General features: G+C 34.6%; 2 protein-coding genes across 3 annotated transcripts in view; one reads left to right on the top strand and one right to left on the bottom strand.

The window, feature by feature from the left end:
* Positions 1–696: 696 nt before the first annotated feature.
* Positions 697–24,986, bottom strand: part of LOC103263018 (C-type lectin domain family 1 member A) — a 71,931-nt gene continuing 47,641 nt past the window's right edge. The window contains 1 exon segment of the mRNA XM_021713734.1: positions 697–847. Within this exon segment, the coding sequence (XP_021569409.1) occupies positions 697–847 (151 nt within the window).
* On the top strand, positions 18,418–24,275 carry LOC103263019 (C-type lectin domain family 1 member B). 2 transcript variants are annotated; one of them, XM_008060695.2, is made up of 6 exons: positions 18,418–18,481; positions 19,088–19,186; positions 20,190–20,313; positions 20,471–20,621; positions 22,179–22,285; positions 24,067–24,275. In XM_008060695.2, exons 1-6 carry the CDS (start codon positions 18,418–18,420, stop codon positions 24,209–24,211), a joined length of 690 nt encoding a protein of 229 aa, XP_008058886.1. In that variant the 3' UTR covers positions 24,212–24,275. The 2 variants fall into 2 exon arrangements, with proteins under 2 accessions (XP_008058886.1, XP_021569408.1); XM_021713733.1 differs by lacking the exon at positions 19,088–19,186.

Here is a 24,986-nt window from a genome sequence, read left to right as displayed (position 1 = left end):
ATAAAATCGATAATCTCAATATTATTAATTTAAATAAATGATAAAATGTAAATATTAAATGTGTGTGCTACTTCACCTAGATTACAGGTTATCTAAATTTTAAAGATTAATAAAATTATTTATTTTCATAGGAATGTGGGAGAAGAATTATTTTGCATATTCAGTTTGATACTTAACTGGTACATAGTGTTACAGATAAGTATTTGCTAAAGTACTAAAATATTTCCAAATGATTGATACAGTTCTGCAGTCCCAGGCACCAGGGTCCTTACCCTTACCTAAACCTAAACCCAAACCTAAACCCCTATCGCAACAGGAGTCTCTTGGACTTTGTTCTAGCATTGTGACCTGTGTCCATTCTGGTTGTCTAATACTTAAACAGCACCCTAGTACACATGTAAATATATAATAATAAAGCAAGAAAAGAGTCTTTATTTAGAGAGAGAAGCAATTCAGTGAAATTAATAATTGTTCCAGGGGCCAATTGTTCCCCTAGGTTTCCAGAAATACTTTAAAGACTGAATAATAAAGATCAGAAGGCATTAGACAACAAAGTGGAGAATGATCTGTGAAACAAATGTATTTGCCTGAGAGTTTAAAAACAGTCATAGTTTTTGGCTCTGATACTGTAGCTTCCTCCTTTCTCACATGGGCTCAAATACATGTTTCTTACTTTGTGAATTTGGAAGAAGCATATTAATCCATACCTTCAATCTTCACTTTATGGGGTGTATTCTCACAAATCTAAGAAATTTCAGCACCACAGTGAGAAATAGAAATATTTCATTTTTGAAAATAAGCACATCCTTTGGATTCATTGATCTGGACAAGTCCTGTAGTACTAAATCTGAAAATTAATTGATTTAAAATAATTATAAATTCTGTATTTGAAATCTGATCACCTATCAATGATCTCAGTTGCCCTTAAAGTCAATATCATGCATCTGAATATTGAGAGACTTCTGCCTCCACAAAGCATCAAAGTCCCTAATGCTGGTAAATCTGAGTCATTTACTTTAAATTAGCCCTGATCCCAAGTAAAATTACTTAAGAGAAATACTTAAATCCATTAAAATGGAATTCCATCAATAGGTTATAGTTACTACTCAGTCTAGCTGACATTAAAAGTGCTTGAATTTCTTCACTTTGAATCTTTATGAAGAAAGCAAAAAAATTTTAAAAATTATTAATAAAAAGTTATTATATTTCGCTATGCACAAATAAAATATTTTATATATTTATACATATGTGGGGAGTAAAGAGAACAAGCAAAGGTTAAAAGAGCAGAGGAGATGTTAGTGTCATTTCTCAAGTTAACTTTCTTGATTTCAAATACCCTGGAGGTGAATACTGTGTCAGTTGACTACTCTGTATACACTATATGTAACAACATTCTGTAAATTGTAAATTCTCAGGATGTGTTTCCACTTACTGTTTGTCCACAACTCCCTACCCTGTCCATCTCCAACTGCCCAATGATGGATCAGAATCAATAGAATGTTCTTTTGAGGCTGTGGTGCTGGGAAGTGGAGCTTCCATTGTTAAGTGGAGATGGGTCAACTCCCTCCATCTACTTGCTAAGGTATACAGGTCACTCTTCCTTTTTGTATTTCTTTCCCATTTATAGAAGTCAGGCTGTGGCTGCTACTTAGTTTTCTCTACACTAGAAAGGTCTATGGGAACAGATTAAGTTAGTCTTACAGATAAATTAAATGATATACCCTTCCTTGAATATATCTCCTTTGCTCTGTATTTCTCACCAATTGGAATGATAAACGAATGTGTGTCTAGGCAAAAAAGAGGCTCTTTATTGTAACCAATAACTGGAAAAATAAGTCTTCTTTATATTCTATTTTAGCTTATCAAGATAAAACACAAATTTAGAACAAAATTCTAATTATAATAAGGTATGTCTCTTGCTGGTTTATCTTGAAGCTATGAAGAAAGGCAGAGAGATGAGGCAGCAGAAAATTATTAGACTCAGGATGCCAGCACCTATCTATAATCTAACCAGAATTTACATAGTTTAAAATTATGTTTCTTAGTCACCTTTCTTGGGTTGGATGCAACTACACTTACATATAATCCCCAAGTTCACCAACCCAGTCAGCAGCATCAGGCAAAGATTAGCAGACTCAGAGCAGCGTGATATCACACAGGAGAGAGAGCTGGATTCCCTGAAGAAAGCCAGCAGAGGAAGGAGCAAATAGAACTGCTTTGTGCTTGCTACACTTTGGGTTGCTTATTGCTTCCATGAAGGAAGCGTCTAGATACTAAATTTCTCTCTTGCTTTTTCAAACCCCTTATTTAGAAAATGCCAAACAAGATATACAATGAGGATTTCACTATCAGGTCTCCTTCATTTCTTTCCTACTTTCTTTTCCTTTAAGAGTAAGTTTGAGCCGGGGGTCCTGAGCCTTTGGGAAGCTGAGGTGAGTGGATTGCCTGAGCCCGCGGGTTCGAGACCCGCCTGGACAGCGAGACCTCCTCTCTACAATAAATCAAAAAATCAACCGTGCATGGTATCACATGCCTGTAATTCCAGCTACTCGAAAGGCTGCGGTGGCCGGGAGCAGCCACTGCACTCCAGTCTGGGTGACAGAGTGAGACTCCAACTCAAAAAAAAAAAAAAAAAAAAAGAGTAAGTTTGTCCTAATTTTAAAGTTTTTGTTTTATATCATTAATCATCTTTCTTCTTCAAGTTTATTGAATTCATAAATGAGAGGCTATGAAAACTGCTTCTCTTGATGATGCTGGTTATAGGTGACTCAAGATTTTGAGATTACAGGTCTCCATAAGGCAGTGGTCTATCTGCCTTATAAGAGAGAATTCTTTTTTAAAAATTTTTAAAAAAATTTTTAAAAAATTTTTAATAGATAAAAATTACCATCTGTTATCTATGCTACTTTTTTACATAATAAATAATGAATTAATAATAAATGAAAAAGTGAATGAGTGCAGTCTAAGCTACATACAGCAGAATATACCAGGAAGCCAGTGGATAACTCCATAAACATCAGCATCCTACCTGTATTTTTTAAAAATAAAAATCGTTCTTATAGTTCCCTCACCTTTCAATTCCTTGATTTGGCTCCAAATAGCATTTAGCCCACTGTTATACATACATTAATTCAATCTCTAGGTGCACTATAACATACACCGTATTCACCTCCCTTTCCCTCAGAGGATAGAGTTAGAATTACAAAATTAAACAAAACAAGCCAAAAATGTGTAACCACCTTTAGTAGACCCATGCAAACTCTATTCTCATGTCTCTTTGTATATCCTCCCCACATATGACAAATCACACATACAATAAAAATAAATCTTGAGAGCAGGAAGCAGCTCACATGATCCAGGACAACCTGAATTGTTGACAAATCTCCTGAAAGTAAGGAATGCAGTTGTATATATTAAATTAACTTCTTGGACACGGAGACTGGTATTTTTTTCAAATGGGTGTAGGGAATAAGCTGAAGACAAGAAATGAGCCTGGACTTCACCATATACCAGTATTATGAATTTGGTTAAATCCATTAATTTCTTTCAACCTCGGGGATAAAATACAAATATTATATTATTCTAATATTATTGTAAATTTGATTTACAATTATATTTTGACAAAAATATAATTTATGTGAAATTCTATATAGATATTGTTATTATTGATTCCATATTACAAATTATACTTGGTACTTCAACCACCCCTAAATGTTTAAAATACATTTATAAAAAAGAAAGTAGCTTTTGTCCATTTCTGATTAAATCATCCTCCAATTTTTCTCTTCAGTTACTCACACCATGTGAAAGAAAAATTTCCTCCACTTTCTCTATTTTAGGGGCATCCAGTTTGCTTCCTAAAATAATATTCCCCGGCTTCTCTCACAAAGGATAAATATCAAGGATTGTATTTATAAAAAGAAATCTCTTACTCCCTAAACTAAATCTCTGGTATGTCCAGTCAAAATTTTTCAGTACAACACAGAGCTTCATAAAATGCAGCGATATTACAGTACTCACTGTGTTTCTGAAAGCCACATATTTTCTACTCAAATATTGGAAACACTCTACTACTATATACCAAACGACGATTTGTCTCCATTTTAGAAACTCCACAGAACACCTCTTTTTAGCATCAGTATCAAAGCCAGAACCTTAAAGCATTTGACACCTATGTATTCCCCCAAGGACAGATGTGATGAGAGAGTGATGTGACCACATATAAGGTCAGAAAGGTGACAACGTCTTTGGCTGAAGATGGAGGGAACCCAGGAGCCAAGGAATTTTGGCTAGAGGATGCGAAGGTAATACGGAAACAGATTATTTCATAGAATCTTTAGAAAGAAATATGTTCCTGCCAACAGCCTTGATCTTAGCCCAGTGATATCTATGTGAGACTTTTAATCTGCAGAGCTGAAAGGTAATATATTTATGGTAATGTACTACAGCAGCAAGAACTCAAGAAAATATTTAGGGGTTACAGATGAGCAAAAGAACTAAGGAATCTCCTCTAAAACCCTCCTTTGGGGTAAAGCGTAAGAAAATTCACTGATCGTGCCACTTTTTCATTGTTATCAATACTTCATGTTTCATTGCCTGATATAGTCCATTTACCAGAGTCAACTATGATAATCATTTTTTTATTTGGGCTAAGGCAGAAAGAATCTCCTTTAAAGCCCTCCTTTAGGGTAAGGGAAATCTCATTTATAGTCAAGTTTAATAGCTATTAATTTCTTCTCCTTGCCCCATTACCAACACCACATCTCTCTGGCACAGACCACATTTGAATTTCTTATAATAGCATCCAGGTGTGTAAGATGAAGTTCTGTTCTTAGGGGGAGAATTTGTACAGGTTTTTTGTTTTCACATGATTGAGTGATTTATAGTCCACCTTTGTGTGAAGATTCTCTTAGTCAAAGGTCTCCACAACGACACACACCTACCTCAGAGGTGTAAAGGAGGGGCAGAAAAGCAATGCAATACTATACTCTTGAGTAACATTTATGTATGATCTCTAAACACATAAATAAACATATATTTGTTTTTTTTCAAACGGATGAAGTGCTTGATCAAAAGAACAATGTCTAAAGGATCTACGTCATATATAAACAAAAATTCACTATAAACATGTGCAAATAAATACTCCATCTATGCTGACGTTTACTAATTTAGGTAAATGAGGAAAAGTCAAATAAGTGACACAAAAATAAGAAATTAAAGAGGTTTTTATATCTCTGTTCTGGTCTTTCACTTTCATCATACTTTGCAAAGGCTGAGTTTCTGTTCTCAATTTCCTGATTCTTTCACATATTTTGAAGTTGTCGAAGAAATTCTTTAACCTCTTTCTGTCTTTCATGAAATAATGCTCAAGTAAAACAATGATTTTAAAAATTCTCAGGATTAATCTAAGAGGAAGATTAATTATAGCTCTTACATACTTGCCACTATTTGAACCTAAAAGGCTATAACATCTAAAATTAGTGTATGATTTTATTAATTTATGTTACTGTACTTACTTTTTCTTCCTTAAAAACTTCCAGCATCTCTATAGCTCATTTCATTAGTTACATTATGAAAAAAAAAAAAAAAACCACCTTGTTGCAGGCATCTACCAAATTCTAGGACATTCTTCTACCATTTTTTCAACTATCATTAATCTTCTTTACATGTAGTCTTATCATAATTATCAATGATTTCAATACCCCGAGTTCTCTGTTCTTGAATTTACCTTCCATAATTGTCCACATCCACAAATCAGCCACTCACTACATAATCATACTTTGGAGCTCTGCTGCTCCTATAGTAGTTGCTAAGCACATATAGTTATTTAAACTTAAATTAATTAAAATTAAAAATTTTCCAAGTCACACTAATATAGTTCAAGTGCTCAATTGCCACAGGTTGCATTGTTTATGGAATTAGGACAGATAAATAATATCTCCATTACCACGGAAAATTCTATTGGACAGTGCTGAGTCAGAGTTATTTATATTTCCAATACGGCAACTCCTCCATTGTCTCAGTTTCAGATAATCTACTTTCTGACCCCCAACTCCTATCTTTCCAGCCCACTCTCTCCAGTGATTTTATGACTTACAGTAGTTTGATGCCCACTGATATGAATTCACGAATCACACCACTTTTTCATTATTATCGATACTTCATGTTTCATTACCTGGTATAGACCATTTACCAGAGTCAGTTATGCTAATTATTTTCCTACTTATAGCTACAATTTTCTTGCTTACCTCTCCATTCATTATAAGCATCTGAAAAGTGCTGCCTGGTCAAATTCAACTCTACCTGCTCTACATTTACTTACAAGTAGCTGAATCTGCCCTTATTAACGGGTCTTATTTTATATTCTGAAATTATAACTTTCCGACACTATTCAACTTTTTCTGCTAAACCCTGATTATTTTGAATCTCTGTTTCTCAACTCATAAAAGGTTTATTTTTTCTTTCCTCAAACTCAACTGTTGACCTTTCTATTATCTTTAGGAAAAAAAAAAAAAACTTTCAGAAGGGGGTCTTCTCTGTTCCACCAACCAATTATACAAAAACAACTGTATCAGTACGTAGGCAGAATCCCTTTCAGCAATGATTAGGATATTTCACCTCCTGTCTATGATCAATCTTCATCTGTACATTGAAATTCACTTCATCTACCTCCTGAAAGATTTTTAATTTGTAATTTTCTCTCTTGCATCTTCTAATTTTTCATTCTACTTGTTCACTCAGCTTAACCTACTAATATATATCTTCCATTTTAAAAATAAGCCAAGCGTCTCTTGTTCACTACTTCACACATATATGTAATCACCTTGTTTCTCTAATTTTCTTAATACCAAAAGGGTTCAAAAGCTGTCTGTGCCTGCTGTCCTTTCCACCTTTTCTGAATCTACTCCAACTAGGCTTTTCTCCTCACTATTTCTATAAAAACATTCCTGTCAAAGTCACCATTTACCTCCATATTAACATATCCAATGACTATTTCTCAGAATTCATATTACTTTATAAGTAGCATTTGACATAATCGATTATTCTCTTTTCATAACAAACTTTTTCTCTAAAATACTTTGTTCCCCAGGAACCCATTCTTTTGGTTTTCCTTTTACTTCACTCACTACGCAATTCTCCCTCTGATTCACTGATTCTCCCTCAACTGAATTCAAAATGTTGTGTCCCAGAATTCAGTTCTTGACCCTCTTTTTATGTTTTACCACCTCTGGATGAACTCTTGTAGCTCCATGGCTTGAGGTAAAACTACATAATGATAATATCCAAATTTAGATCTCAATGTCAGCGTTTGATCTCCAGGACCACAAGAGAGGCATCCCCCCAGAAAAACGTGAAATTTATTTATAAAAATTGTGTATTTACTCTTACATGTTTAAATTTCAGTAACCTTCAAAGTACTCTCCATTTGATGCAATACACCTTTCAAGTTGCTTTTTCCACTGCTTAAAACAGTTTTTGAATTCATCCATTTTTATGCCTCTTAGTGTGCTGTTCTTTGTTTCATCCCTTCCATATCAGCAAAATGATTCCTTTTGAGGACTTTTTTTAATCTGGGAAAACAAAACAAAAGTTGCCGGAGGAGAGATCTGGTGAATAGAGAGGGTAGGGTATGGAGGTTGTGCTGTTTTTGATCAAAAACTGCCAAACACTCAGCGCAGTGTGGGCAGGTGCTTTGTCATGGTGGAAGAACCAGTCACCTGTTTGAACACAACTCAGGACATTTCTTCCACAAATCGTGACACAACCTTCTCAAAACGTCCAGATAAAAACTTTGCTTGACCATTTGATCCAGAGGAACAAATTCTGAGGGTACTACAAGGGACCTGCACTCCAAAAGATAATTCCAGATTTTTGGATTCTTGGGGCGGTCCCCCTTGGGTATCTAACTGGATTCTTGGTATATTTACTTATATCTATTATAGGCTTTTCAAACTTAACACATCAAGGAATGAGTAACCCTTCCCAAAATGTTTCCCATCTCAATAAATGAACATTCTATACTTATAGCTCCTCAGTCAAAATCTTGGAATTACTTTTGACTTTTCTTGATTTGTCACATGAATTAACTTAATCAGAAAATATTGTTCACTGCAGAAAATTTTTTAAAAAGTCATTAAATATGGAAGTGTTGATTTAGAAAATATTAAAAGAAATATCAAGTTAAAATTACAAGAAGTTATATTCTCACTTTTCCAACAACCATTCGATCCCCACATGTTATTCCTATTTCAGAGAACACTTTTTTTTTTTTTTGAGTTAGAATCTCACACTGTCACCCATGCTTGAGTGCAGTGGCATGCTCACAGCCACCGCAGCTTTGGCCTATTGAACTCAGTTGATTCTTCCACCTCAGCCCTTCCAAATAGCTGGAACTATTGGCATGCGCTACCACGCCCAGCTTATTTTTTGATTTATTGTAGAAATGAGGTCTCGCTAAGTTGTCCAGGCTGGTTTCGAACTCCTGAGTCCAGGCAATCGTCTCCCTCAGCCTCCCAAAGTGCTGGAATTACAGGCTTGAGTCACAGCGCTGGGACTTAGGGAACACTTTTTTAAAAGAGGGGCCTAAATTGGATAGTACCCAGGGAATGACCAGAATGGGAATTAATTCAGAATTATTTACCTAAAAAATAAGGAAAAGTGAATATTAAGTCAGACTTCAAAGAAAGAAAGACTTAAAGAAAACAAAAATAAGGTCTTAAAGAAAAAAAAAAAAAAACCAAAAGCAAATGAAAATAAATGGCCACAAGGGGGAGACAGAGGATGAATACAGGAAGGAATTAATTTTACAAGGTAACAAAATATCCTGATTAAAAGAAAGAAGTAAGAAGGCAGACTGATTGATTTGAACTGTGGATCAACACTTTTTCTGTGACTTTTTGCAAGTTACTGAACCTTTGTGCTTTATTTCTCTTGTTAGTAAATCTGGCATAGTATAGTACCTACCACAAAGATAATTGATAAAAAACAGATTCAACAATAAATAGCAGCTGACACATTATTGTAGAGAAGTAAGTTTGAACTTTTCTGAATGATCTAAAAATAGAAGAAACCTGTGCAATTGCCCAAGAACTTACAGCGAAGGTTAAACAAACCAACCTCAATAAACACAACGAGAGACTGCCCCAAGTCTCTCCAGTTGAGCTCTATCACATCATTTTTCTTCCTTCTTAGCAATTATTATGATGTGAGATTATCTTGCTCTTTGATTTCAACACTTCTTTACTATCTGTGTTTATCACCTGTGACTATAATATAAGCTCAATAAGATCACAATTCTTGTATGTTTTATTTTCCACTTGATCTCTGGAAAAGAGAATCATGCCCAGAATACCCCAGGAAATCAATAAATGTGTGTCCAAATAATTGATTAATTAGTTTTCCCTACCATGTGGTTTTATAGTAATTTTAATAGAAGGTACAATACCTTATGTCTTTATAAATTGTGAAATGAATTCTCAATTCAAATATGCCGATCAATTTCCTTTCTCTCATTCATACCAGTTTTCAAACGTCCAAGCTTTTATTTAGACGTTTGTGCCTCCTGATAAACATTACCTTCTCATTATTCTTTTCATGCAATCTTTGCTTTTATGTCAAATATTAACCCAAATTTTACTTACTCCATTTGATCATTCTTTAACTTTTTATTTAGATATGCTTTGTATGCATATGCCTGCTAAACTTAGTAGTATGGATGCAGTCTAACACATTTTCCCCTTCATTTTCTCTACTGTGGGTAACAAAATGTTCTGCCACAGTTGTTATCTGAGAGTTATTCATGGTTTAGCTAATTAACTTTTAATAGAGGTCATAATGCTTCGTAGCCCACATGTTTAAACTTTCTGAAATGAAAAAGAAAAACATCAATTTTGCTTTTTATGACAAAACGTTCATACCCTTTTCCAAAAAAACAGTAATAACTATGCGAGTGGAAAAGCTTGGGAGATCCAAAGTGAACCGACACTTTCAATGCTGAAAGTTGAGCGAGGGAACAGGATATCACTGATAAACTCACCTAATGCTTTAGCTTAAGGTGATGGGTGGTGTACATGAAAACGTCTGTAAAAAGCTATCATCTACTTTCAAAGTGCTTGCTTCCTTTTTTTTTTTTTCAGTTTTGAGGCGTTATGATAGCATCCATAGGAGTCAACATTTTCTTGTTATTTTTATCTTCTACACATCCACTAGTCATAATTGTATATTGATCAGCCTTATCCTCATTGTCATATATTCTGCTAATTTCCATTCTTATTTCATATATTCCTTGTCATCGTGATCCTAGTGTCTTTTATTCATTTTTCAACCAGAAATGGATAATGGAGTCTGGAGAATATTTACATTTGAAAGATATCATAATGTAGTGGAAAGAATTTGGAAACTAGTAGATGGTACTACGTTTTACCAGAAAGCTGATCATTAAAAAGTCCCCCAAATCTCTCCCACATGTGTAAAATAAGGATGATAATGCCCATCATGCACATATTCATTTACTTATTCAATAAATATTCATTGGGTAGTGCGGCGAGTCCTCACTTAAAATCGTCCATAGGTTCTTTGACATTGTGACTTTAGCCAAAATGAAACAGAACAAAACCAACTTATACTGCTTATTTCTAGTCATAAAAATTACCACATTTCTAAATAAAGACTCAAAACACTTATAATATTTGACATTGAAATAAATGTGAACTATACACACATTTAAGGAAAATTAATATAAACAAGTAAAATAATTCTCTGCCCAGTTTCTAGTGAATTAGTTATAGTGGTGATAGATTAAGTCAAGGAATAAATACTATAAAGCGAAAATTGTGAGGAGCACCTCCTCCTACCATGCAGCTCAACAGTAATCAATCGCAAATATGACAGGTTTGCTGAGAACTTTCCTACTGTATTGCTTATTTTCATACATTTGTGTAACTATTTGCTATTTTACAATCTTATTTTATGATCATTTGTATTCATTCATTCATTTATATATTCATTTTCGGACCTGTTGATTCAAGTTCAGGATCATTGCCCACAAGTGTCTAAAGCCTATACCAGCAGCTTAGGGGCAAGGCCAGGCCTGCCATGGCCAGGACAGCAGCCCATGGGTGGCTCATACTCACACACTTACTCACACTGGGACCCTGTAGACATGTCAGTTCTCCTAACAAGCACTGTTTTGGGGTGTGGGAAGAACCTGGAGTGCCCACAGGAAACTCACACAGACATGGAGAGAACATGAAAGTTCCACACATGGCCCTGACTGAGAAGAAATTTTTCTTTTTTTTTTTCATTGTCAGTGTTATAACAAAACTTTGAAGGAAACAATGTTATTCAAGGACCTTCTATAATTCTATGTGGTTACTTTTTTAGGGCCATGGAAGGTGTTCTTCTGAGGACAAATTACAAAAATTTAAATATACCAGATAACTCTGTGTGTGTCAGATGGCAATCTGTGTTATGAAAAGAGTGAAGCAAGGAAGAGGAACAAGAATGTGGGCTGGTGTGTAGTGGGGTGGGGTAAGATTATGTGAAATATTTTAGAAATTACAGTAGATAGTTAACATCTAAAACTCTTTGTTTCATAAGGTTAAAGTCATGGTTTTCTCCATGAACACTCCGCACCAATTTCAGTGTCAGAAACATAGTTAATATTAGTTAAATATTTGCTTTAAAATAGATCATTTATTTAAAAGTATGCCTCCACAGACTCAAAGTTAAAGGTTGGAAAATGAGTTTCCAGGCAAATGGATCACAAAAGAAGGCAGGAGTTGTGATCTTAATATCAGACAAAATAACCTCTAAGCTATCAAAAATTTTAAAAGATACAAAAGGACACTACATAATGATAAAAGATTCAATCCATCAATAAGAAATATCCATCCTAAACATACATGCACCCAACACAGGAGCACTAGCATTTATAAAGCAACTACTAAATAAACTAAAGAAAGATATTGACTCTAACACTATTATAGCAGGGAACTTGAATACCACTAATAGCCCTAGATTGATCATCATGGCAAAAAATCAACAAGGAGATCCAGAACCTAAACTTGACACTTGACCAAATGAACTTAATAGATACCTACAGAATATTCCATCCAACAACCACAGAATATACATTCTACTCGTTACCACATGGAACATACTCCAAGATTGATCACATCCTTGGCCATAAGTCAAGTATAAACAAATTCCATAAGGTTGAAATCTTGCCATACACACTATCAGACCACAGTGGAATAAAAATAAATATCAATACCAACAACATTAGACCACAAAGACATGGGCACTAAGCAACATGATGCTGAACAAGTACCAGGTCAACACTGAAATCAAAGCAGAAGTTAAAAGATTCTTGGAAACAAATGAAAATGAAGAAGCATCTTACCAAAACCCAGGGATACCAAGAAATCAGTTCTAAGAGGGGAATTTATTTTTCCATGAGCATACATCAAGAAAATGAAAGTTCACAAGTTGAGAGCCTAACAAATCACCTATGGGAGCTAGAAAGAGAAGACCACCAAAATCCCAACGTTAGCAGAAGAATCCAAATCACCAAAATAAGAGCCCAAATACGGGATATAGAAGACCTAAATATCATAGAAAACATCAACAAAACAAAAAGCTGGTTCTTTGAAAGAATTAACAAGATTGATGGCCCCCTAGCCAGAATGGCCAAGAAGAAGTGAAAAAAAAAAAAGCCCAAATAAGCACAATCAGAAATACAAAAGATCAAATCACAACTGATCCCGAAGAAATAGAAAAGATTATCAGAGATTACTATGTACAACTATATGGAAACAAACTTGATAACCTAAATGAAATGGAGGGCTTTCTGACATCACACAACCTCCACAGGTTGAAATAAGAAGACAGTGAGACACTAAATAGACCAACAACCACCCAGGAAATTGACTCTGTCATACGAAAACTACCTACAAAAAAAAGCCCTGAACCAGATGGCTTTCCAGCAGAATTCCACAAAATGTATAAAGAGGAACTGATACCAATCCTTTTGAAAGTATTCCAGGCAATTGAGAGGGATGGAATTCTCCTCAAATCATTTTACGAAGCTAACATCACACTGATACCCAGACTGGGTAAAGATCCAACAAAGAAAGAGAACTATAGGCCAATATCCCTTATGAACATAGATGCATAAATCCTCAACAATATTCTAGCAAATCGGATCCAAAAACACATCTCAACAGTCATCCACCATGACCAAGTAGTCTTCATCCCCAGGATGCAGGGCTGTTCAACATTCACTAGACCATAAATGTAATTAAATACATCAACAGATGTAAAACCAAGAACCACATGATTATCTCGTTAGATGCAGAAAAAACTTTTGATAAAATCCAGCATCCCTTCTTGATGAAAACCCTCAAACACCTAGGTATAGAAGGAACATACCTCAAAATAGTAAGTGCCATCTACGATAAACCCACAGCTAACATATTGCTAAATGAACAGAAAATGGAAACATTACCCTGAAAACTGGAACAACACAAGGCTGCCCACTCTCACCCTTCTTGACCAACATTGTGTTGGAAGTTCTGCTGGGGCAATTAGACAAGAGAAGGAAATCAGGAGACAAGAGGAAAAGAGGAAGTCAAGTTATCCTTCTTTGCTGATGATAAAATTCTATACCTTGAAAATTCAAGAGAATCTGTCAAAAACCTGCTTGCAATGATAAAGGACTTTGGCAACGTCTCAGGGTACAAAATAAATGTGCAAAACACAGTTGCTTTCCCATACACCAACAACAAGCAGGCCAAGTCCCAAATTAAAAGCACAATCCCATTCACATAGCCACCAAAAAAAAAAAAAAAAAAATGACATACCTCAGCGTCTTCTAACCAGAGAAAGGAAAAACCTTTACAATGAGAACTACAAAACACTGCTCAAAAAAATTCCAGAAGACACAAACAAATGGAAAAATATTGCATGCTCATGGACAGGAATAATCAACATTGTTAAAATGTCCATCCTACCAAAGGCAATCTGCAGATTCAACACAATACCCATTAAGTTACCAACATCATTCTTCTTAGATCTGGAAATAACAATACAGAAATTCATATGGAAACATAAATGACCACGAATAGCCAAAACAATCCTTAGCAGAAGAAATAAAGCCAGGAGGTATTACACTTCCAGACTTCAAATTTTAGTAAGAGGCTACAGTAATCAAAACAGCCTGGTATTGGTACAAGAACAGGCACATAGAAAAACGGAACAAGATAGAGATTCAGGAAGCAAAGCCTCAATTTCTCAACCAATTCATCTTTGACAAAGTCTCCAACAGCAACCACTGGGGAGAGGAGAACATATTCATTAAATAGTACTGGAAAAACTGGGCTGATCACATGCAGAAGATTGAAACAAGACCCCTACCTATCACCATACGTAAAAATTAACTCTAAATGGATCAAAGTCCTAAACGTAAAACCTCAAAGTATAAGAATCTTAGAAAACTCAGGAGACACCCTTTTGGAAACTGGAACTGGCAACCAATTCCTATTCAGAATCCAAAATGCCCATACATTAAGAAATAAGTTAGACAAGGGGGACCTTATCAAACTAATGAGCTTCTCCGAAGCAAAAGAAACCATCAAGAGAGCAGGGAGACAGCCCACAGAATGGGAAAAAGTATTTGCTAACTGAATATCTGACAAACAGGCCTAATATCTAGTATCTACAAGGAACTCAAACGCGGCAAAAGGAAAAAAAAAATCAACCAGCCTTATTAAAAAGTGGGCAAAAGACATGAATAGACACTCTTCAAAAGAAGTTATACAGGCAGCCAACAGACACATGAAAAAGTGCTTAGCTTCACTCATCATCAGAGAAATGTAAATCAAAACCACATTGAGATACCACCTAACCCCAGTAAGAATGGCCATCGTTAATGAAACAACACATGCTGGCGAGAATGCAGAGAAAAAGGAACGCTTCTACGCTGCTGGTGGGAATGTAAACTAGTGCAACCTCTTTGGAAGACAGTGTGGAGGTTTCTCAAAGAACTAGAAATTGACCTTCCATATTACCCAGCTATTCCCCTATTGGGAATATACCTGGAGGAACTCAAATCATTCTAAAAAAAGATACCTGCACATGTATGTTTGTTGCAGTTCTATTCACAATAGCAGAAACATGGAACCATTCGCGGTACCCATCGAAGCTGGACTGGATTAAAAATTGTGGTACATATACACAATGGAATATTATGCAGCCATAAAGAAGGACAAACATATGGTCTTTGCAACAATTTGGATGGATTTAGAAGTGATCATACTCAGTGATCTATCACAGAAACAAAGACCAGAGTACCACTTGTTCTCACTCATAAGCTGATCTTGAACAAAATATAATACTATAAGAAAGCGATTGGCAGTAGTGGGAAACTGTGGGGGATAGGGGGTTGGGATAGCAGTTGAGGGAAACTGCTAGGGGAGGGAGGGGCATACCTCATCAACAAGGGTGCCTGCATAATCACCATTTGTATACCTAACCCTGAATTGTACCCCACATCTTTATAATGAAAATTAAAAAAATACAAGTGTGCCGCTTAGCCTCTAAAATATTAAATGAATAAAGGTTTTTATTTCAAGATTAGCCTCATTAGGAAATTTGGAATAAAGATCTTTCTTTCAGCTTCAGTTTCCTGAATAAAGAAAAGGAAGGAGGAATGAAATAGTCAAGCAGAAAGAAAATATGTTAATGAGTTTTGTAGAATGATCAAAGGATAGTTAGCAAACCCTCTGAATTTTGGAAATTTGTTATATCTATCTGTTTTTCCCGCAGTTACTAGCTTAATTTTTGCTGAGTAGCTCAGTTTATATTTACAGGATATAAGGAGGGAGGGAGGGAGAAAAATTAAGAGTAAATGTTATCAGGGGCTTGTTCCTTTGACTCTGAGATTTTCTGCATTCACTTAGCAAGTTTTTAGCACCCCAAAGTCATGTTTAGGGGATAGACATAATGGCAAATATATATTTTGTGGAACATATAATTGGTCTACATAAGATCCTCATACAGTAGCTAGAGTTACAAAAGATGCAAAAATGTAATGATAAATTACAATAAAAATGAAAAAAGAACCAAAGGAAAATCCAGAGCCTGGGACATAAGAAAGGAATATCATCTGAGGCTTATTATTACCCATTTCAGATTTACCAACTTCTGGTGTTAAATATACAGTTCTAAGCATTAAAACCTGATTGAAATGAACCTGAATTATTCCTGATAGTTTACAGAAGTAAATGAGACACTTTTATAATTAAATCATTATCCAAGGTCCAGAGAATGTGGAAACCTCAACAAAGCAAGCTCACTGATAACGCTAAATACCATCTTAAAGTTAATGTTAATTGAACAACAAAATGTTTAAAATAATTTTAAATGGTTTCTAAAGGTCATTGGATCTTACATTTTTGGATCTAATTTTATTTAACACATTACATTTTTAGAAGTACCTATTTACTTACAAAGAGATCAGAGATAAGTTCTATTGGAAGAGTGTCATTTGAATTATAACTTCCACACCCATTTTCTTTTCTCTCTGTTACTTAGTCACAATTATTTATTCAATTGTTGTTCAGAGTTTCTGTATATTTTAGGGGAAAAAACAGTACTGTAAGGCATTGATAGAACATAAAAGAAAGAAAAGTCTCAGGTCTTTACTACTTGAGTAGATGTGGGCAAAGACAGAGAGGAAGTAGAACGCTTACCTAACCCTGACCACTTATCTAACCCTATACTTCCAACAAAGCTTGAGAATTAGTGAAGAAAGAGTAAAGAGTCCCCTTTAGATAAAATAGAAGTTATGAGAACAGAAGCAGATAAATAGTAGAATGATTGAATTTACTCAGTTTATGATTGGGAATCATTGAAGATTAGAAATTCAGTAATAAAAATGGGCTTGGGGATTTGAATTTTCTTAAATTTAGTACTTTTGTTAAATTTAACACTTATTTGAATTTAAAGAGATATTTTATTAATTGTTTTTTGGTAAAAACACTTGATTCATACTAAGTTTGGGTTTCCAAAATCAGGCACTCCAAAATCAGGCACTGTCTTTCATGTCTGTTTTGTTTATTTTTCAAATAATTTGAGGAGTGTAGGAAAATAAATTTTAAAATATAAGATTATTTTAAGTGAATTGACAAAGAATTCAGAGAAAAAGATAGCAGAGAGGAAAAAAATGTACAAGCTATCCAAAAGGGGAAGTGAGTAAACCAAATATCTGCTTTGAGAGTCCACATAATTATCATATTGATATGTCTAGCATCGTAATAACTAAAGAAAAAATAGAAAAAAAATTATTTATAAGATAAAAACTAGTTACTCAAAAGAAGGGAAGCTTTACCGACTATAGAGGTTTAACAAAATATCTGCTATAAAACTATGTAAGCGAATAGACAACATTCTTATCAATATTGCTACAATAAATACATCATTAGCTTTGTATAGTTGTTCTTATTACAAGTTTCAATGTAAATTAAAGTAATAATTTAAAAACCCATTTTATAAAATTAAGTGTGTGGAATACATAGTATTTTGTGACATAAAGGGTGCTGGTAAACCATCTTTCCCCAAATGGTTTTTTATCTAAGCACCCTTACACTTGAAAGTAAATAATTTCATTGAATTAAGCTTTTTCCATTTCTGGAAATTCACTTTAAAGTGCAAACATTACTGCAGAGCAATACATCAAGTCACTAACTTTGTATTATTTCACTTTATTTGATTATCTTCCTTCAATGCCTAAACCTAAGGAATATGAGGCCTGCCTCATCTGGAGTCCTCAAATTCTTGAAAAATTAATGCATAAAAGATGCAAAAATTTGGATAAGTTGTAGGTCATAATTAAGAATGGTCCCTTCCAACACAGCATGTTCCACGAAGCATCTAATTTAGCCCCATATCAGATCAAATTATAATAGACTTGCTTCTCACAATGGGATAGACTATATATCTGCTGGTGTTTTATCCATGAAGTTTCATCAGAAATCACTTCATTTGAACAGTATGATTTAAACTCTGCTAGGGTTAAGATGAAGCATGAACTTTTGTTCTTTGAAAGGATGCACATGATGGAATATCCCTTTATTCAGAGTTGAAGATAAGGAAACAGGAAACAAATGCCCTATCTATTCCTTTACCACAAGTTATTATTATTTTTGTGTTTTTGTGTTCAAGGTCCGTGTATCTCTGAGCAGCCATGAAAGAGCTTCCTGGAAAACAGAAGGAGAAAAAAAAAAGTGTCCCAACTCACACAGTTCTACCCTACCAGAAAAAGGAGGATCATATACTGGCAGATATTGAAACAGTAAGAGCAAACACTACATTTTACAGTCACTGAACCCTGTGGTCGCTTGCAGTCTGAGGGAAGCCATGCAGGATGAAGATGGATACATCACCTTAAATGTTAAAACTCGAAAACCAGTTCTCAGCTCAGGTAAGAATACCCAGAGCTAGAAATTTGGAAATTAATTAGTGAAAATGGTCAATCCTATTTTTTTTATTTTTCTACTAGAGATAGCACATATAGTTTTTATTTCATTTTTTTCCAAAGTGATGTTCTTATCCTACAACATTTGAGTGGTGTCTACATAGGCTTATATAGACCTATTTAGCATATAAACATCAAAGATACAAGCAGGACTTATATTAAAGTTGTATTAGGTTCTTAAAGCTTAATGCTGAAGGGCACAGAAGCCAAGGGGATAATAGGAAAGAATGTTTGGCTATTGTTTTCTAAATGTCAGCAAATGAGTGTGATTCTCTAACTGTTATTTGTTAAAGCACTTATTTATGAGGGGGTGGGCAGAAAACAAAACAAAATGACAAATATACCAGGTCTTACAGATAGTTATATTTGGCTTGAAGAGGAAAAGATGTGTGGTATGAGAGTGGGATGATCACCAAGCGAACACAGGTGACATCTGCCAGTGAAGCTGTTTACACTACTTGGAAAATCCTGAAAAAAGAAGGATAGGGTGATTCCGCCGCACAGCTAGGCCTGTACTACCTGTGTTTTGACATCTGTATTGTATGCCTACAGTTGACTCTGCTTCCTCCTCCTGGTGGCCTGTGATAGCATTGATTCTGCTGATCCTATGCATGGGAATGGTTGTTGGACTGACTGCTCTAGGGATTATGTGTAAGTATTGACTCTTTGCCAAAGCTTTTATCTGAAAAAGACAACACCAAAGTGTGGTGGTGTATCCCATTAAGCTTCTTAATTGCCACTGTTTGTTTGTCAGTACTCCAATAGTCCTATACAGAGCAGCCAAGATATTTTCAACAAAGGAGAACATTGACCTTTTTCTTCTGATTAAAATGACTTTTAAAATGTTTTATGCATTAAAAGTAATTTTTAAGAATTTAATACTGAACTTTAAGGTCTTTCTCAGTATGGATCCAAATTATTTTTTTTTGAATGTTTTTTTCCCCTCGGCCTATCTTGCATATCCCAAGAGCCAGCCAGCCAACCAGAGTTTTCCCAATTTTGTAAATAGATCCTATGTTCCCCATCTGAATGTTCTCTCATTCTATTCCCTCTACATAACATTTCCTCCTTCCCATATTGTTTACTGAAATACTGTTTTTCTTCCTGCAAATCTTACAGCCATCCAATGGCACATTGTAGTCTGTGTAGTTGTTTCTTGTTTGTATATGTGTTTATTTTTCATAAGCTATTTTAGAATATTTTATTCACCATCTTTTATTTACCTATCAAAAATACTTTAAGCATAACAATAAATCAAAATGCATTTTTAAATGAATGAATATTTTTGCATTACAGGAAGAACAGAAAATAACAGGTCATTCAGTTCTAGGAAGTCTGCTAAGAAGCCTATATTCCTGGAAATGTCAAAACAATCACTTTGAGCAGTTATTTGATCTTGGGATTTTCCTATTTGTGATTGTTTCCTTCTAGCAGTTCACTTATTGAGATAACCCTCAAGTGTCAACTTTGCATATTTGCTTTGCTCTCTCTGTCCCCTTTACTCTTATCCTTTTTCAACACACATTTACTTGTGTATATCTAATAAGCTCTTCATATATTGGCAATTCTAATGGAATAAAAGTTCATCGGAAGACCTTTGAAGCATTTTTATAATTCTGATTACAAATTGTTAACATTTACTTTTTATATGTAGCTGTAACACAGCAAAATTACCTACAAGTTGAGAATGAAAATCTCTCAGGAATGCTTCATCAATTAGCAAAGCGCTTCTGCCAATATTTAATAAAACAATCAGAACAAAAGAACAATTTCGGTAAGTATTGTTTTGGAACCTCCTCATCTTCCCAACCCCTGGAGTATTTCTGTGATGGTAACTAAAGGGAGTTTTGAGAAGTGCAGATAATGTTGAATGCGGAGAAAATGTAAGTCCAATTTAGAATTAATAACATTCCTGTGCTTAGTTTCTCCTGAAAGCCATAAATGCAGCCCCTGTGACACAAACTGGAGATATTATGGAGATAGTTGCTATGGATTCTTCAAGCGCAACTTGACATGGGAAGAGAGTAAGCAGTTCTGCACTGGCATGAATGCTACTCTCCTGAAGATTGCCGACCAGAACATTCTGGTAAGGAGATTCTTATGCCAAATATTTTGGAGGGATAGGGAGAAAGAACTTAAATGTAAAATTTGACTTTTTCTTCGTTTACATTTTTCTTATGTCTTTCAATTTGTGCTAACCTAAGAACCTTGTGAAACGTGGTAAGAATTACAGAGGCCCAATATTTAATCTAGTTAGATTCCAAGAGTCTCTATAGTTTATCGATAAAATTGACTTGTACCATGCTGAGAGTTAAGGTGCACAGTAGGTCACAGATGAGAAGTCAGTCCAGTGATGTTCATGATTATTTGTATCCTGTGTTTCTAACTTACTGCACCATCTACTTTACTATTTTTGTAAGCTTAGGCTCATAAATAAGATATTCAGTTAAATAAATTAAATTTTCTTTCTGCTAAGGCAAACTAGAAGAATTCTCTAAAAACCCATCTTCACTGCAGAGATTCTTTAGAAACATATAAGCTAGGCCTGAATCTCATTACTTTAGACAGAGGCTAGGTTGAAAACTTATAACTCGAAGAAGTAATGCAATTTTTGAGAAAGTATAGTTGAATTTCAGGCAAAATTTCAAAAATGCAGGTAGAATTTGTCAGGTGCTATAGGGAAGTATATAATGTGGATGTATTTTAAAGAAAATATCAAGACTTAAGCCATAAGCAGCCCAAATTTATTTCACATGATGTCTCCAGTGGAATGCCATTCTAGGTCTCACGTGCCTGTCAAGAATCTCAAATCGTGTTTTATTTGCCAAGAATGCATTCTCAACCATTACTGTGGAAAGTCTGAAAATATATAAACATTTGGTTTTCTCTTAATTTTGTTGCCCCTAGATAGATTAATTAATCGACTGATTCATCTATTAATTCAACAGATATTTCCTGAAACTATTCCAGGACTTGGACCTATGCAGTTATTAAAACCAAAAAAAAAATGTCTTAACCTCAAAAAGCTTATATTCTAGTTGGAGCAATACGCAAATAAATATAGTATATAGTATAGTAAATAGTAGAAAAAAAGTAAATCAGGAAAAGCAAATGTGTGTTATTTATAAATCCCATTGATAAAAACACACACTTCTCCTTTACCAAATTAACTAAAACTAATTAGTATTTCTATATGTAAGATTTTATAGGCAAGAGAAGCAACAAAACCAAAGCAAGTACAGCTTAATTCTAGGGAACATAAATCTCATCAACAATGTGTTCCTTTTTGTTTTCTTTCTCTAATTGTTTACCATTTGTCCCATTTGAATCATATTCAGTGGTCTATTTGGGAGTCTAATCTTCAATTGATTGAAAATATAAGCATATATTATAGACACATAGGAAGATTAGAATACCAGTTATTGTGTATGTAATTTTTCCTGTGTCCTACAAGGAGTTTTTAAAATTCAAAACCAAGTAAACTTGAACCAATTTTAAATATTAAATGTAATCCATTAATATAAATACAGATATGTAATCCAGCTTTGTTTGTCCAGTATCTAATCATGAATCTTTTGTTAAATGGCATTACCACCAGTTGTGGAGGCATTCTGATCATTGTATCTATTTATGTTTGCAATAGGAATACATCAAAACCAGAACTAGTTTAATTCGTTGGGTTGGATTATCCCGCCAAAACTCTAATGAGGTCTGGATGTGGGAAGATGGCTCAGTTCTCTCCAAAAATATGTAAGTCACTATACATTCAGAAACTTTTATTCCTGAGATTCCCTTTCCTCTTGAAGATAGATTACTCAGAAAATTAATAGGTGTTTCCATACCCAACTATGGGCTATATAAGTAGCAACTGAGTCAGTTACAACCTCCTAATAAGGGAACATGGGTAATAAGGCAATTCCGCTTCTTCTCCTCTCTATTCTGTCTTTATCTAAACCATGCTCCAATTTTATTATTGTCCCATTTATTTCTTCATTCAACTTTACCACTAGAACACTGAGTGTGTGTATGTGTGTGTTTGTGTGTGTGTGTGTTTAACTTGCTCTGATTGTCTCTTCATATTTTTAAAACAAAATTTTTATCCTCATTATTTGATCATTGAAAGTTATTACCTTGAGGATTCTTTCAGCTTTCCAGTATTATTTTCCCTACTTGTCTATCCTAGGAGTCTCTAAGAATTAGGTACATTGTAGTTCACAAGATAACTCCAATGATTATGTAACTCTATTCTTTTCCAGAAATCCAGGCAAAGGGGCCAATTACGTAGATATGAGTTGCTTCCTACGACATTCCTGTCTCAAATTTCACCGCCTTTTGTTCATCCTGTATATCAAAGCTGCAGTCTCTCTCCAATTAAAATTGAACCTGATAACCAAAACTTGTATAATTTGATCATTCATTAAATTACTAAGCTATTAAATAAATATTTATTAAGTATTTATGATAGATAGGAGCCTAGGATACTACAGCTCCAAGCAAGCCTCTTAACAGACTTTGGGCTTTATCTCCTATCACTTACTGCCTTATTCATAATATGCAGACAAATTAGTGTTCTTTTCATTCTTTCAACAGATCAAACTGTTTTATTGGCTTATGGTTTTCGTACTTGCTGTTTTCTTCTAGAATGTTCTGCCTCTACAACTCCTTGCCAGGCTCCCCCTTGTGACTCAAGTCTGTATTTAAACATAACTTCTTCCGTGAAGCCAACTCTAACTACCCAAACTAAATTAACCTCCTTGCAACCCACATTCACACAGTCGACCACTGTTTTATTTTTTTGTAACTCTTAGCACTCTCTGAAATTTTCTTGTTTGTTTATCTGTGAGCATGCTACCAATAGCCCTCCTCTTCCTCTCCCTAATGAAATGTAAGTTCCCAACAGAAGAGACCTTATCTTTCTTGTCTTCCTCTTCTACTCTGTCCTCAGTATAGAACAACTTTGGCAGATAGTTGGTGTTTCACAGATATTTGAAAAATAAACTAATAAATACACATTCCTTGTTCTCTCATTATAAGCAGTCTAGCAAGGAATGTAGACAAGTTAGCAGGAAATTACAATATAGTGTGCTATCTTAGATCTACTACCCTATAACATAAGTTCACAGTTCAAAAATATTTAATCAACTTACTTTTCCTTGAGTTTATTCTCATCTTGTGTAGCTGCTTGCTCTTGGGTTCTCTAACCTTATCTCAGTTTATCTACACCATGCTCTTCCTAATGTCTGATTTTGTAACTAAAGTCTTTTCCTGTTATTTCAGAGCTATATTCATCTTTTTCTCTGCTATTTTAGCTAGTGTTTATGTGCTCCTTAATTGCATATTAAATTGCTATTGAGCTTTTCCAATGCACATACCTTGTACTTTAAACCAGATAGGGAGTCTCTTAATAATAAGAAATGGGGTTTGTAAATTTTTTTCCCGATCGCCTCCACTTTATGCGACAAAATACTATAAACAGAGTTTGATTGTTGATTTAGTTTTCCAATGAATTTATTCTACCTTTTTATTCACAGGTTTGAATTTTCTGGAGATGGAAGAGAAAATATGAATTGTGCTTATTTTTATAATGGAAAAATCCACCCCACCTCCTGTAAGGACAAACATTTTTTAATGTGTGAGAGGAAGGCTGGCATGACAAAGGTGGACCAACTACTTTAACACAAAGAGATGAGCAGGATATCACAGAAAAGAGCTTGATTGTACAATAAAAGATCTAGATGAAGGAATCTGCAGTCATAAAATTTGTTTTGTCTCCCTTTCTTCCCCATGGAACATTTTTCAATATTATCTTTACCACCAACACCATGTTCCTAGTCTCTTCTTCACATATCTAGATGCCAACATGTGAGAGGATTACTATCCAATTATTCAATTTTTCATTAATTTTCTTTCTTCATAGCTTCAATTCCTAATGATCTAAACTTTATGAGTCACAGTATCTTCAGATAGCCACATGCAAAATTAAAATCAGAATAAGAAAGGTTAAGGCTTAATTGGTTTAATTTGTGCAAAATATCTAAGTTTGAAAGATAGCATAAGATAGTAAAAAGATGCTAAACTTGGAATCAGTAGAATAATTTGGATGATATAGTCACTTAACTAAAGTACAACCAGGAATCAGTTATGCAGCCTCTTTAACTTCCAGTTTTCTTATATTTAAAACAGAATAATAACCCATCTTTGATACCTCACAATTTTCCAACCTAAAATAAAACTTTGGAATGTTGGCAATACCAGAAACTCCATAAAAGCAGACACCATAACTTCCCTATTTACAGTTCTTTATGACCAGCAGAAAGCACAGATCCTGGCTCAGCAGAAACAAAGAAATATTTGTTTCTCACTGTATGAGATAGTTTAGTGGAAAATACCACAATCAGTTAAACACCACACAAATGCAATTATTATTGCAAATTCTCCTCTGGTCTGACTC

This window comes from Carlito syrichta, unplaced genomic scaffold (assembly GCF_000164805.1).
Source record: "Carlito syrichta isolate Samal-C Ts95f unplaced genomic scaffold, Tarsius_syrichta-2.0.1 Scaffold304704, whole genome shotgun sequence".
Lineage (NCBI taxonomy): Eukaryota > Metazoa > Chordata > Mammalia > Primates > Tarsiidae > Carlito > Carlito syrichta.
The sequence above is the reverse complement of the archived record's forward strand: the minus strand, read 5'-3'. Positions and strand labels throughout refer to the sequence as shown.

Coding starts and splice junctions, on each gene's coding strand:
- LOC103263019 (XM_008060695.2), top strand. CDS start 18,418: ATGCAGGATGAAGATGGATACATCACCTTAAATGTTAAAACTCGAAAA. Junction 18,482..19,087: donor AAAACCAGTTCTCAGCTCAG/GTAAGAATACCC, acceptor GTATGCCTACAG/TTGACTCTGCTTCCTCCTCC. Junction 22,286..24,066: donor TCAGTTCTCTCCAAAAATAT/GTAAGTCACTAT, acceptor TTTTATTCACAG/GTTTGAATTTTCTGGAGATG.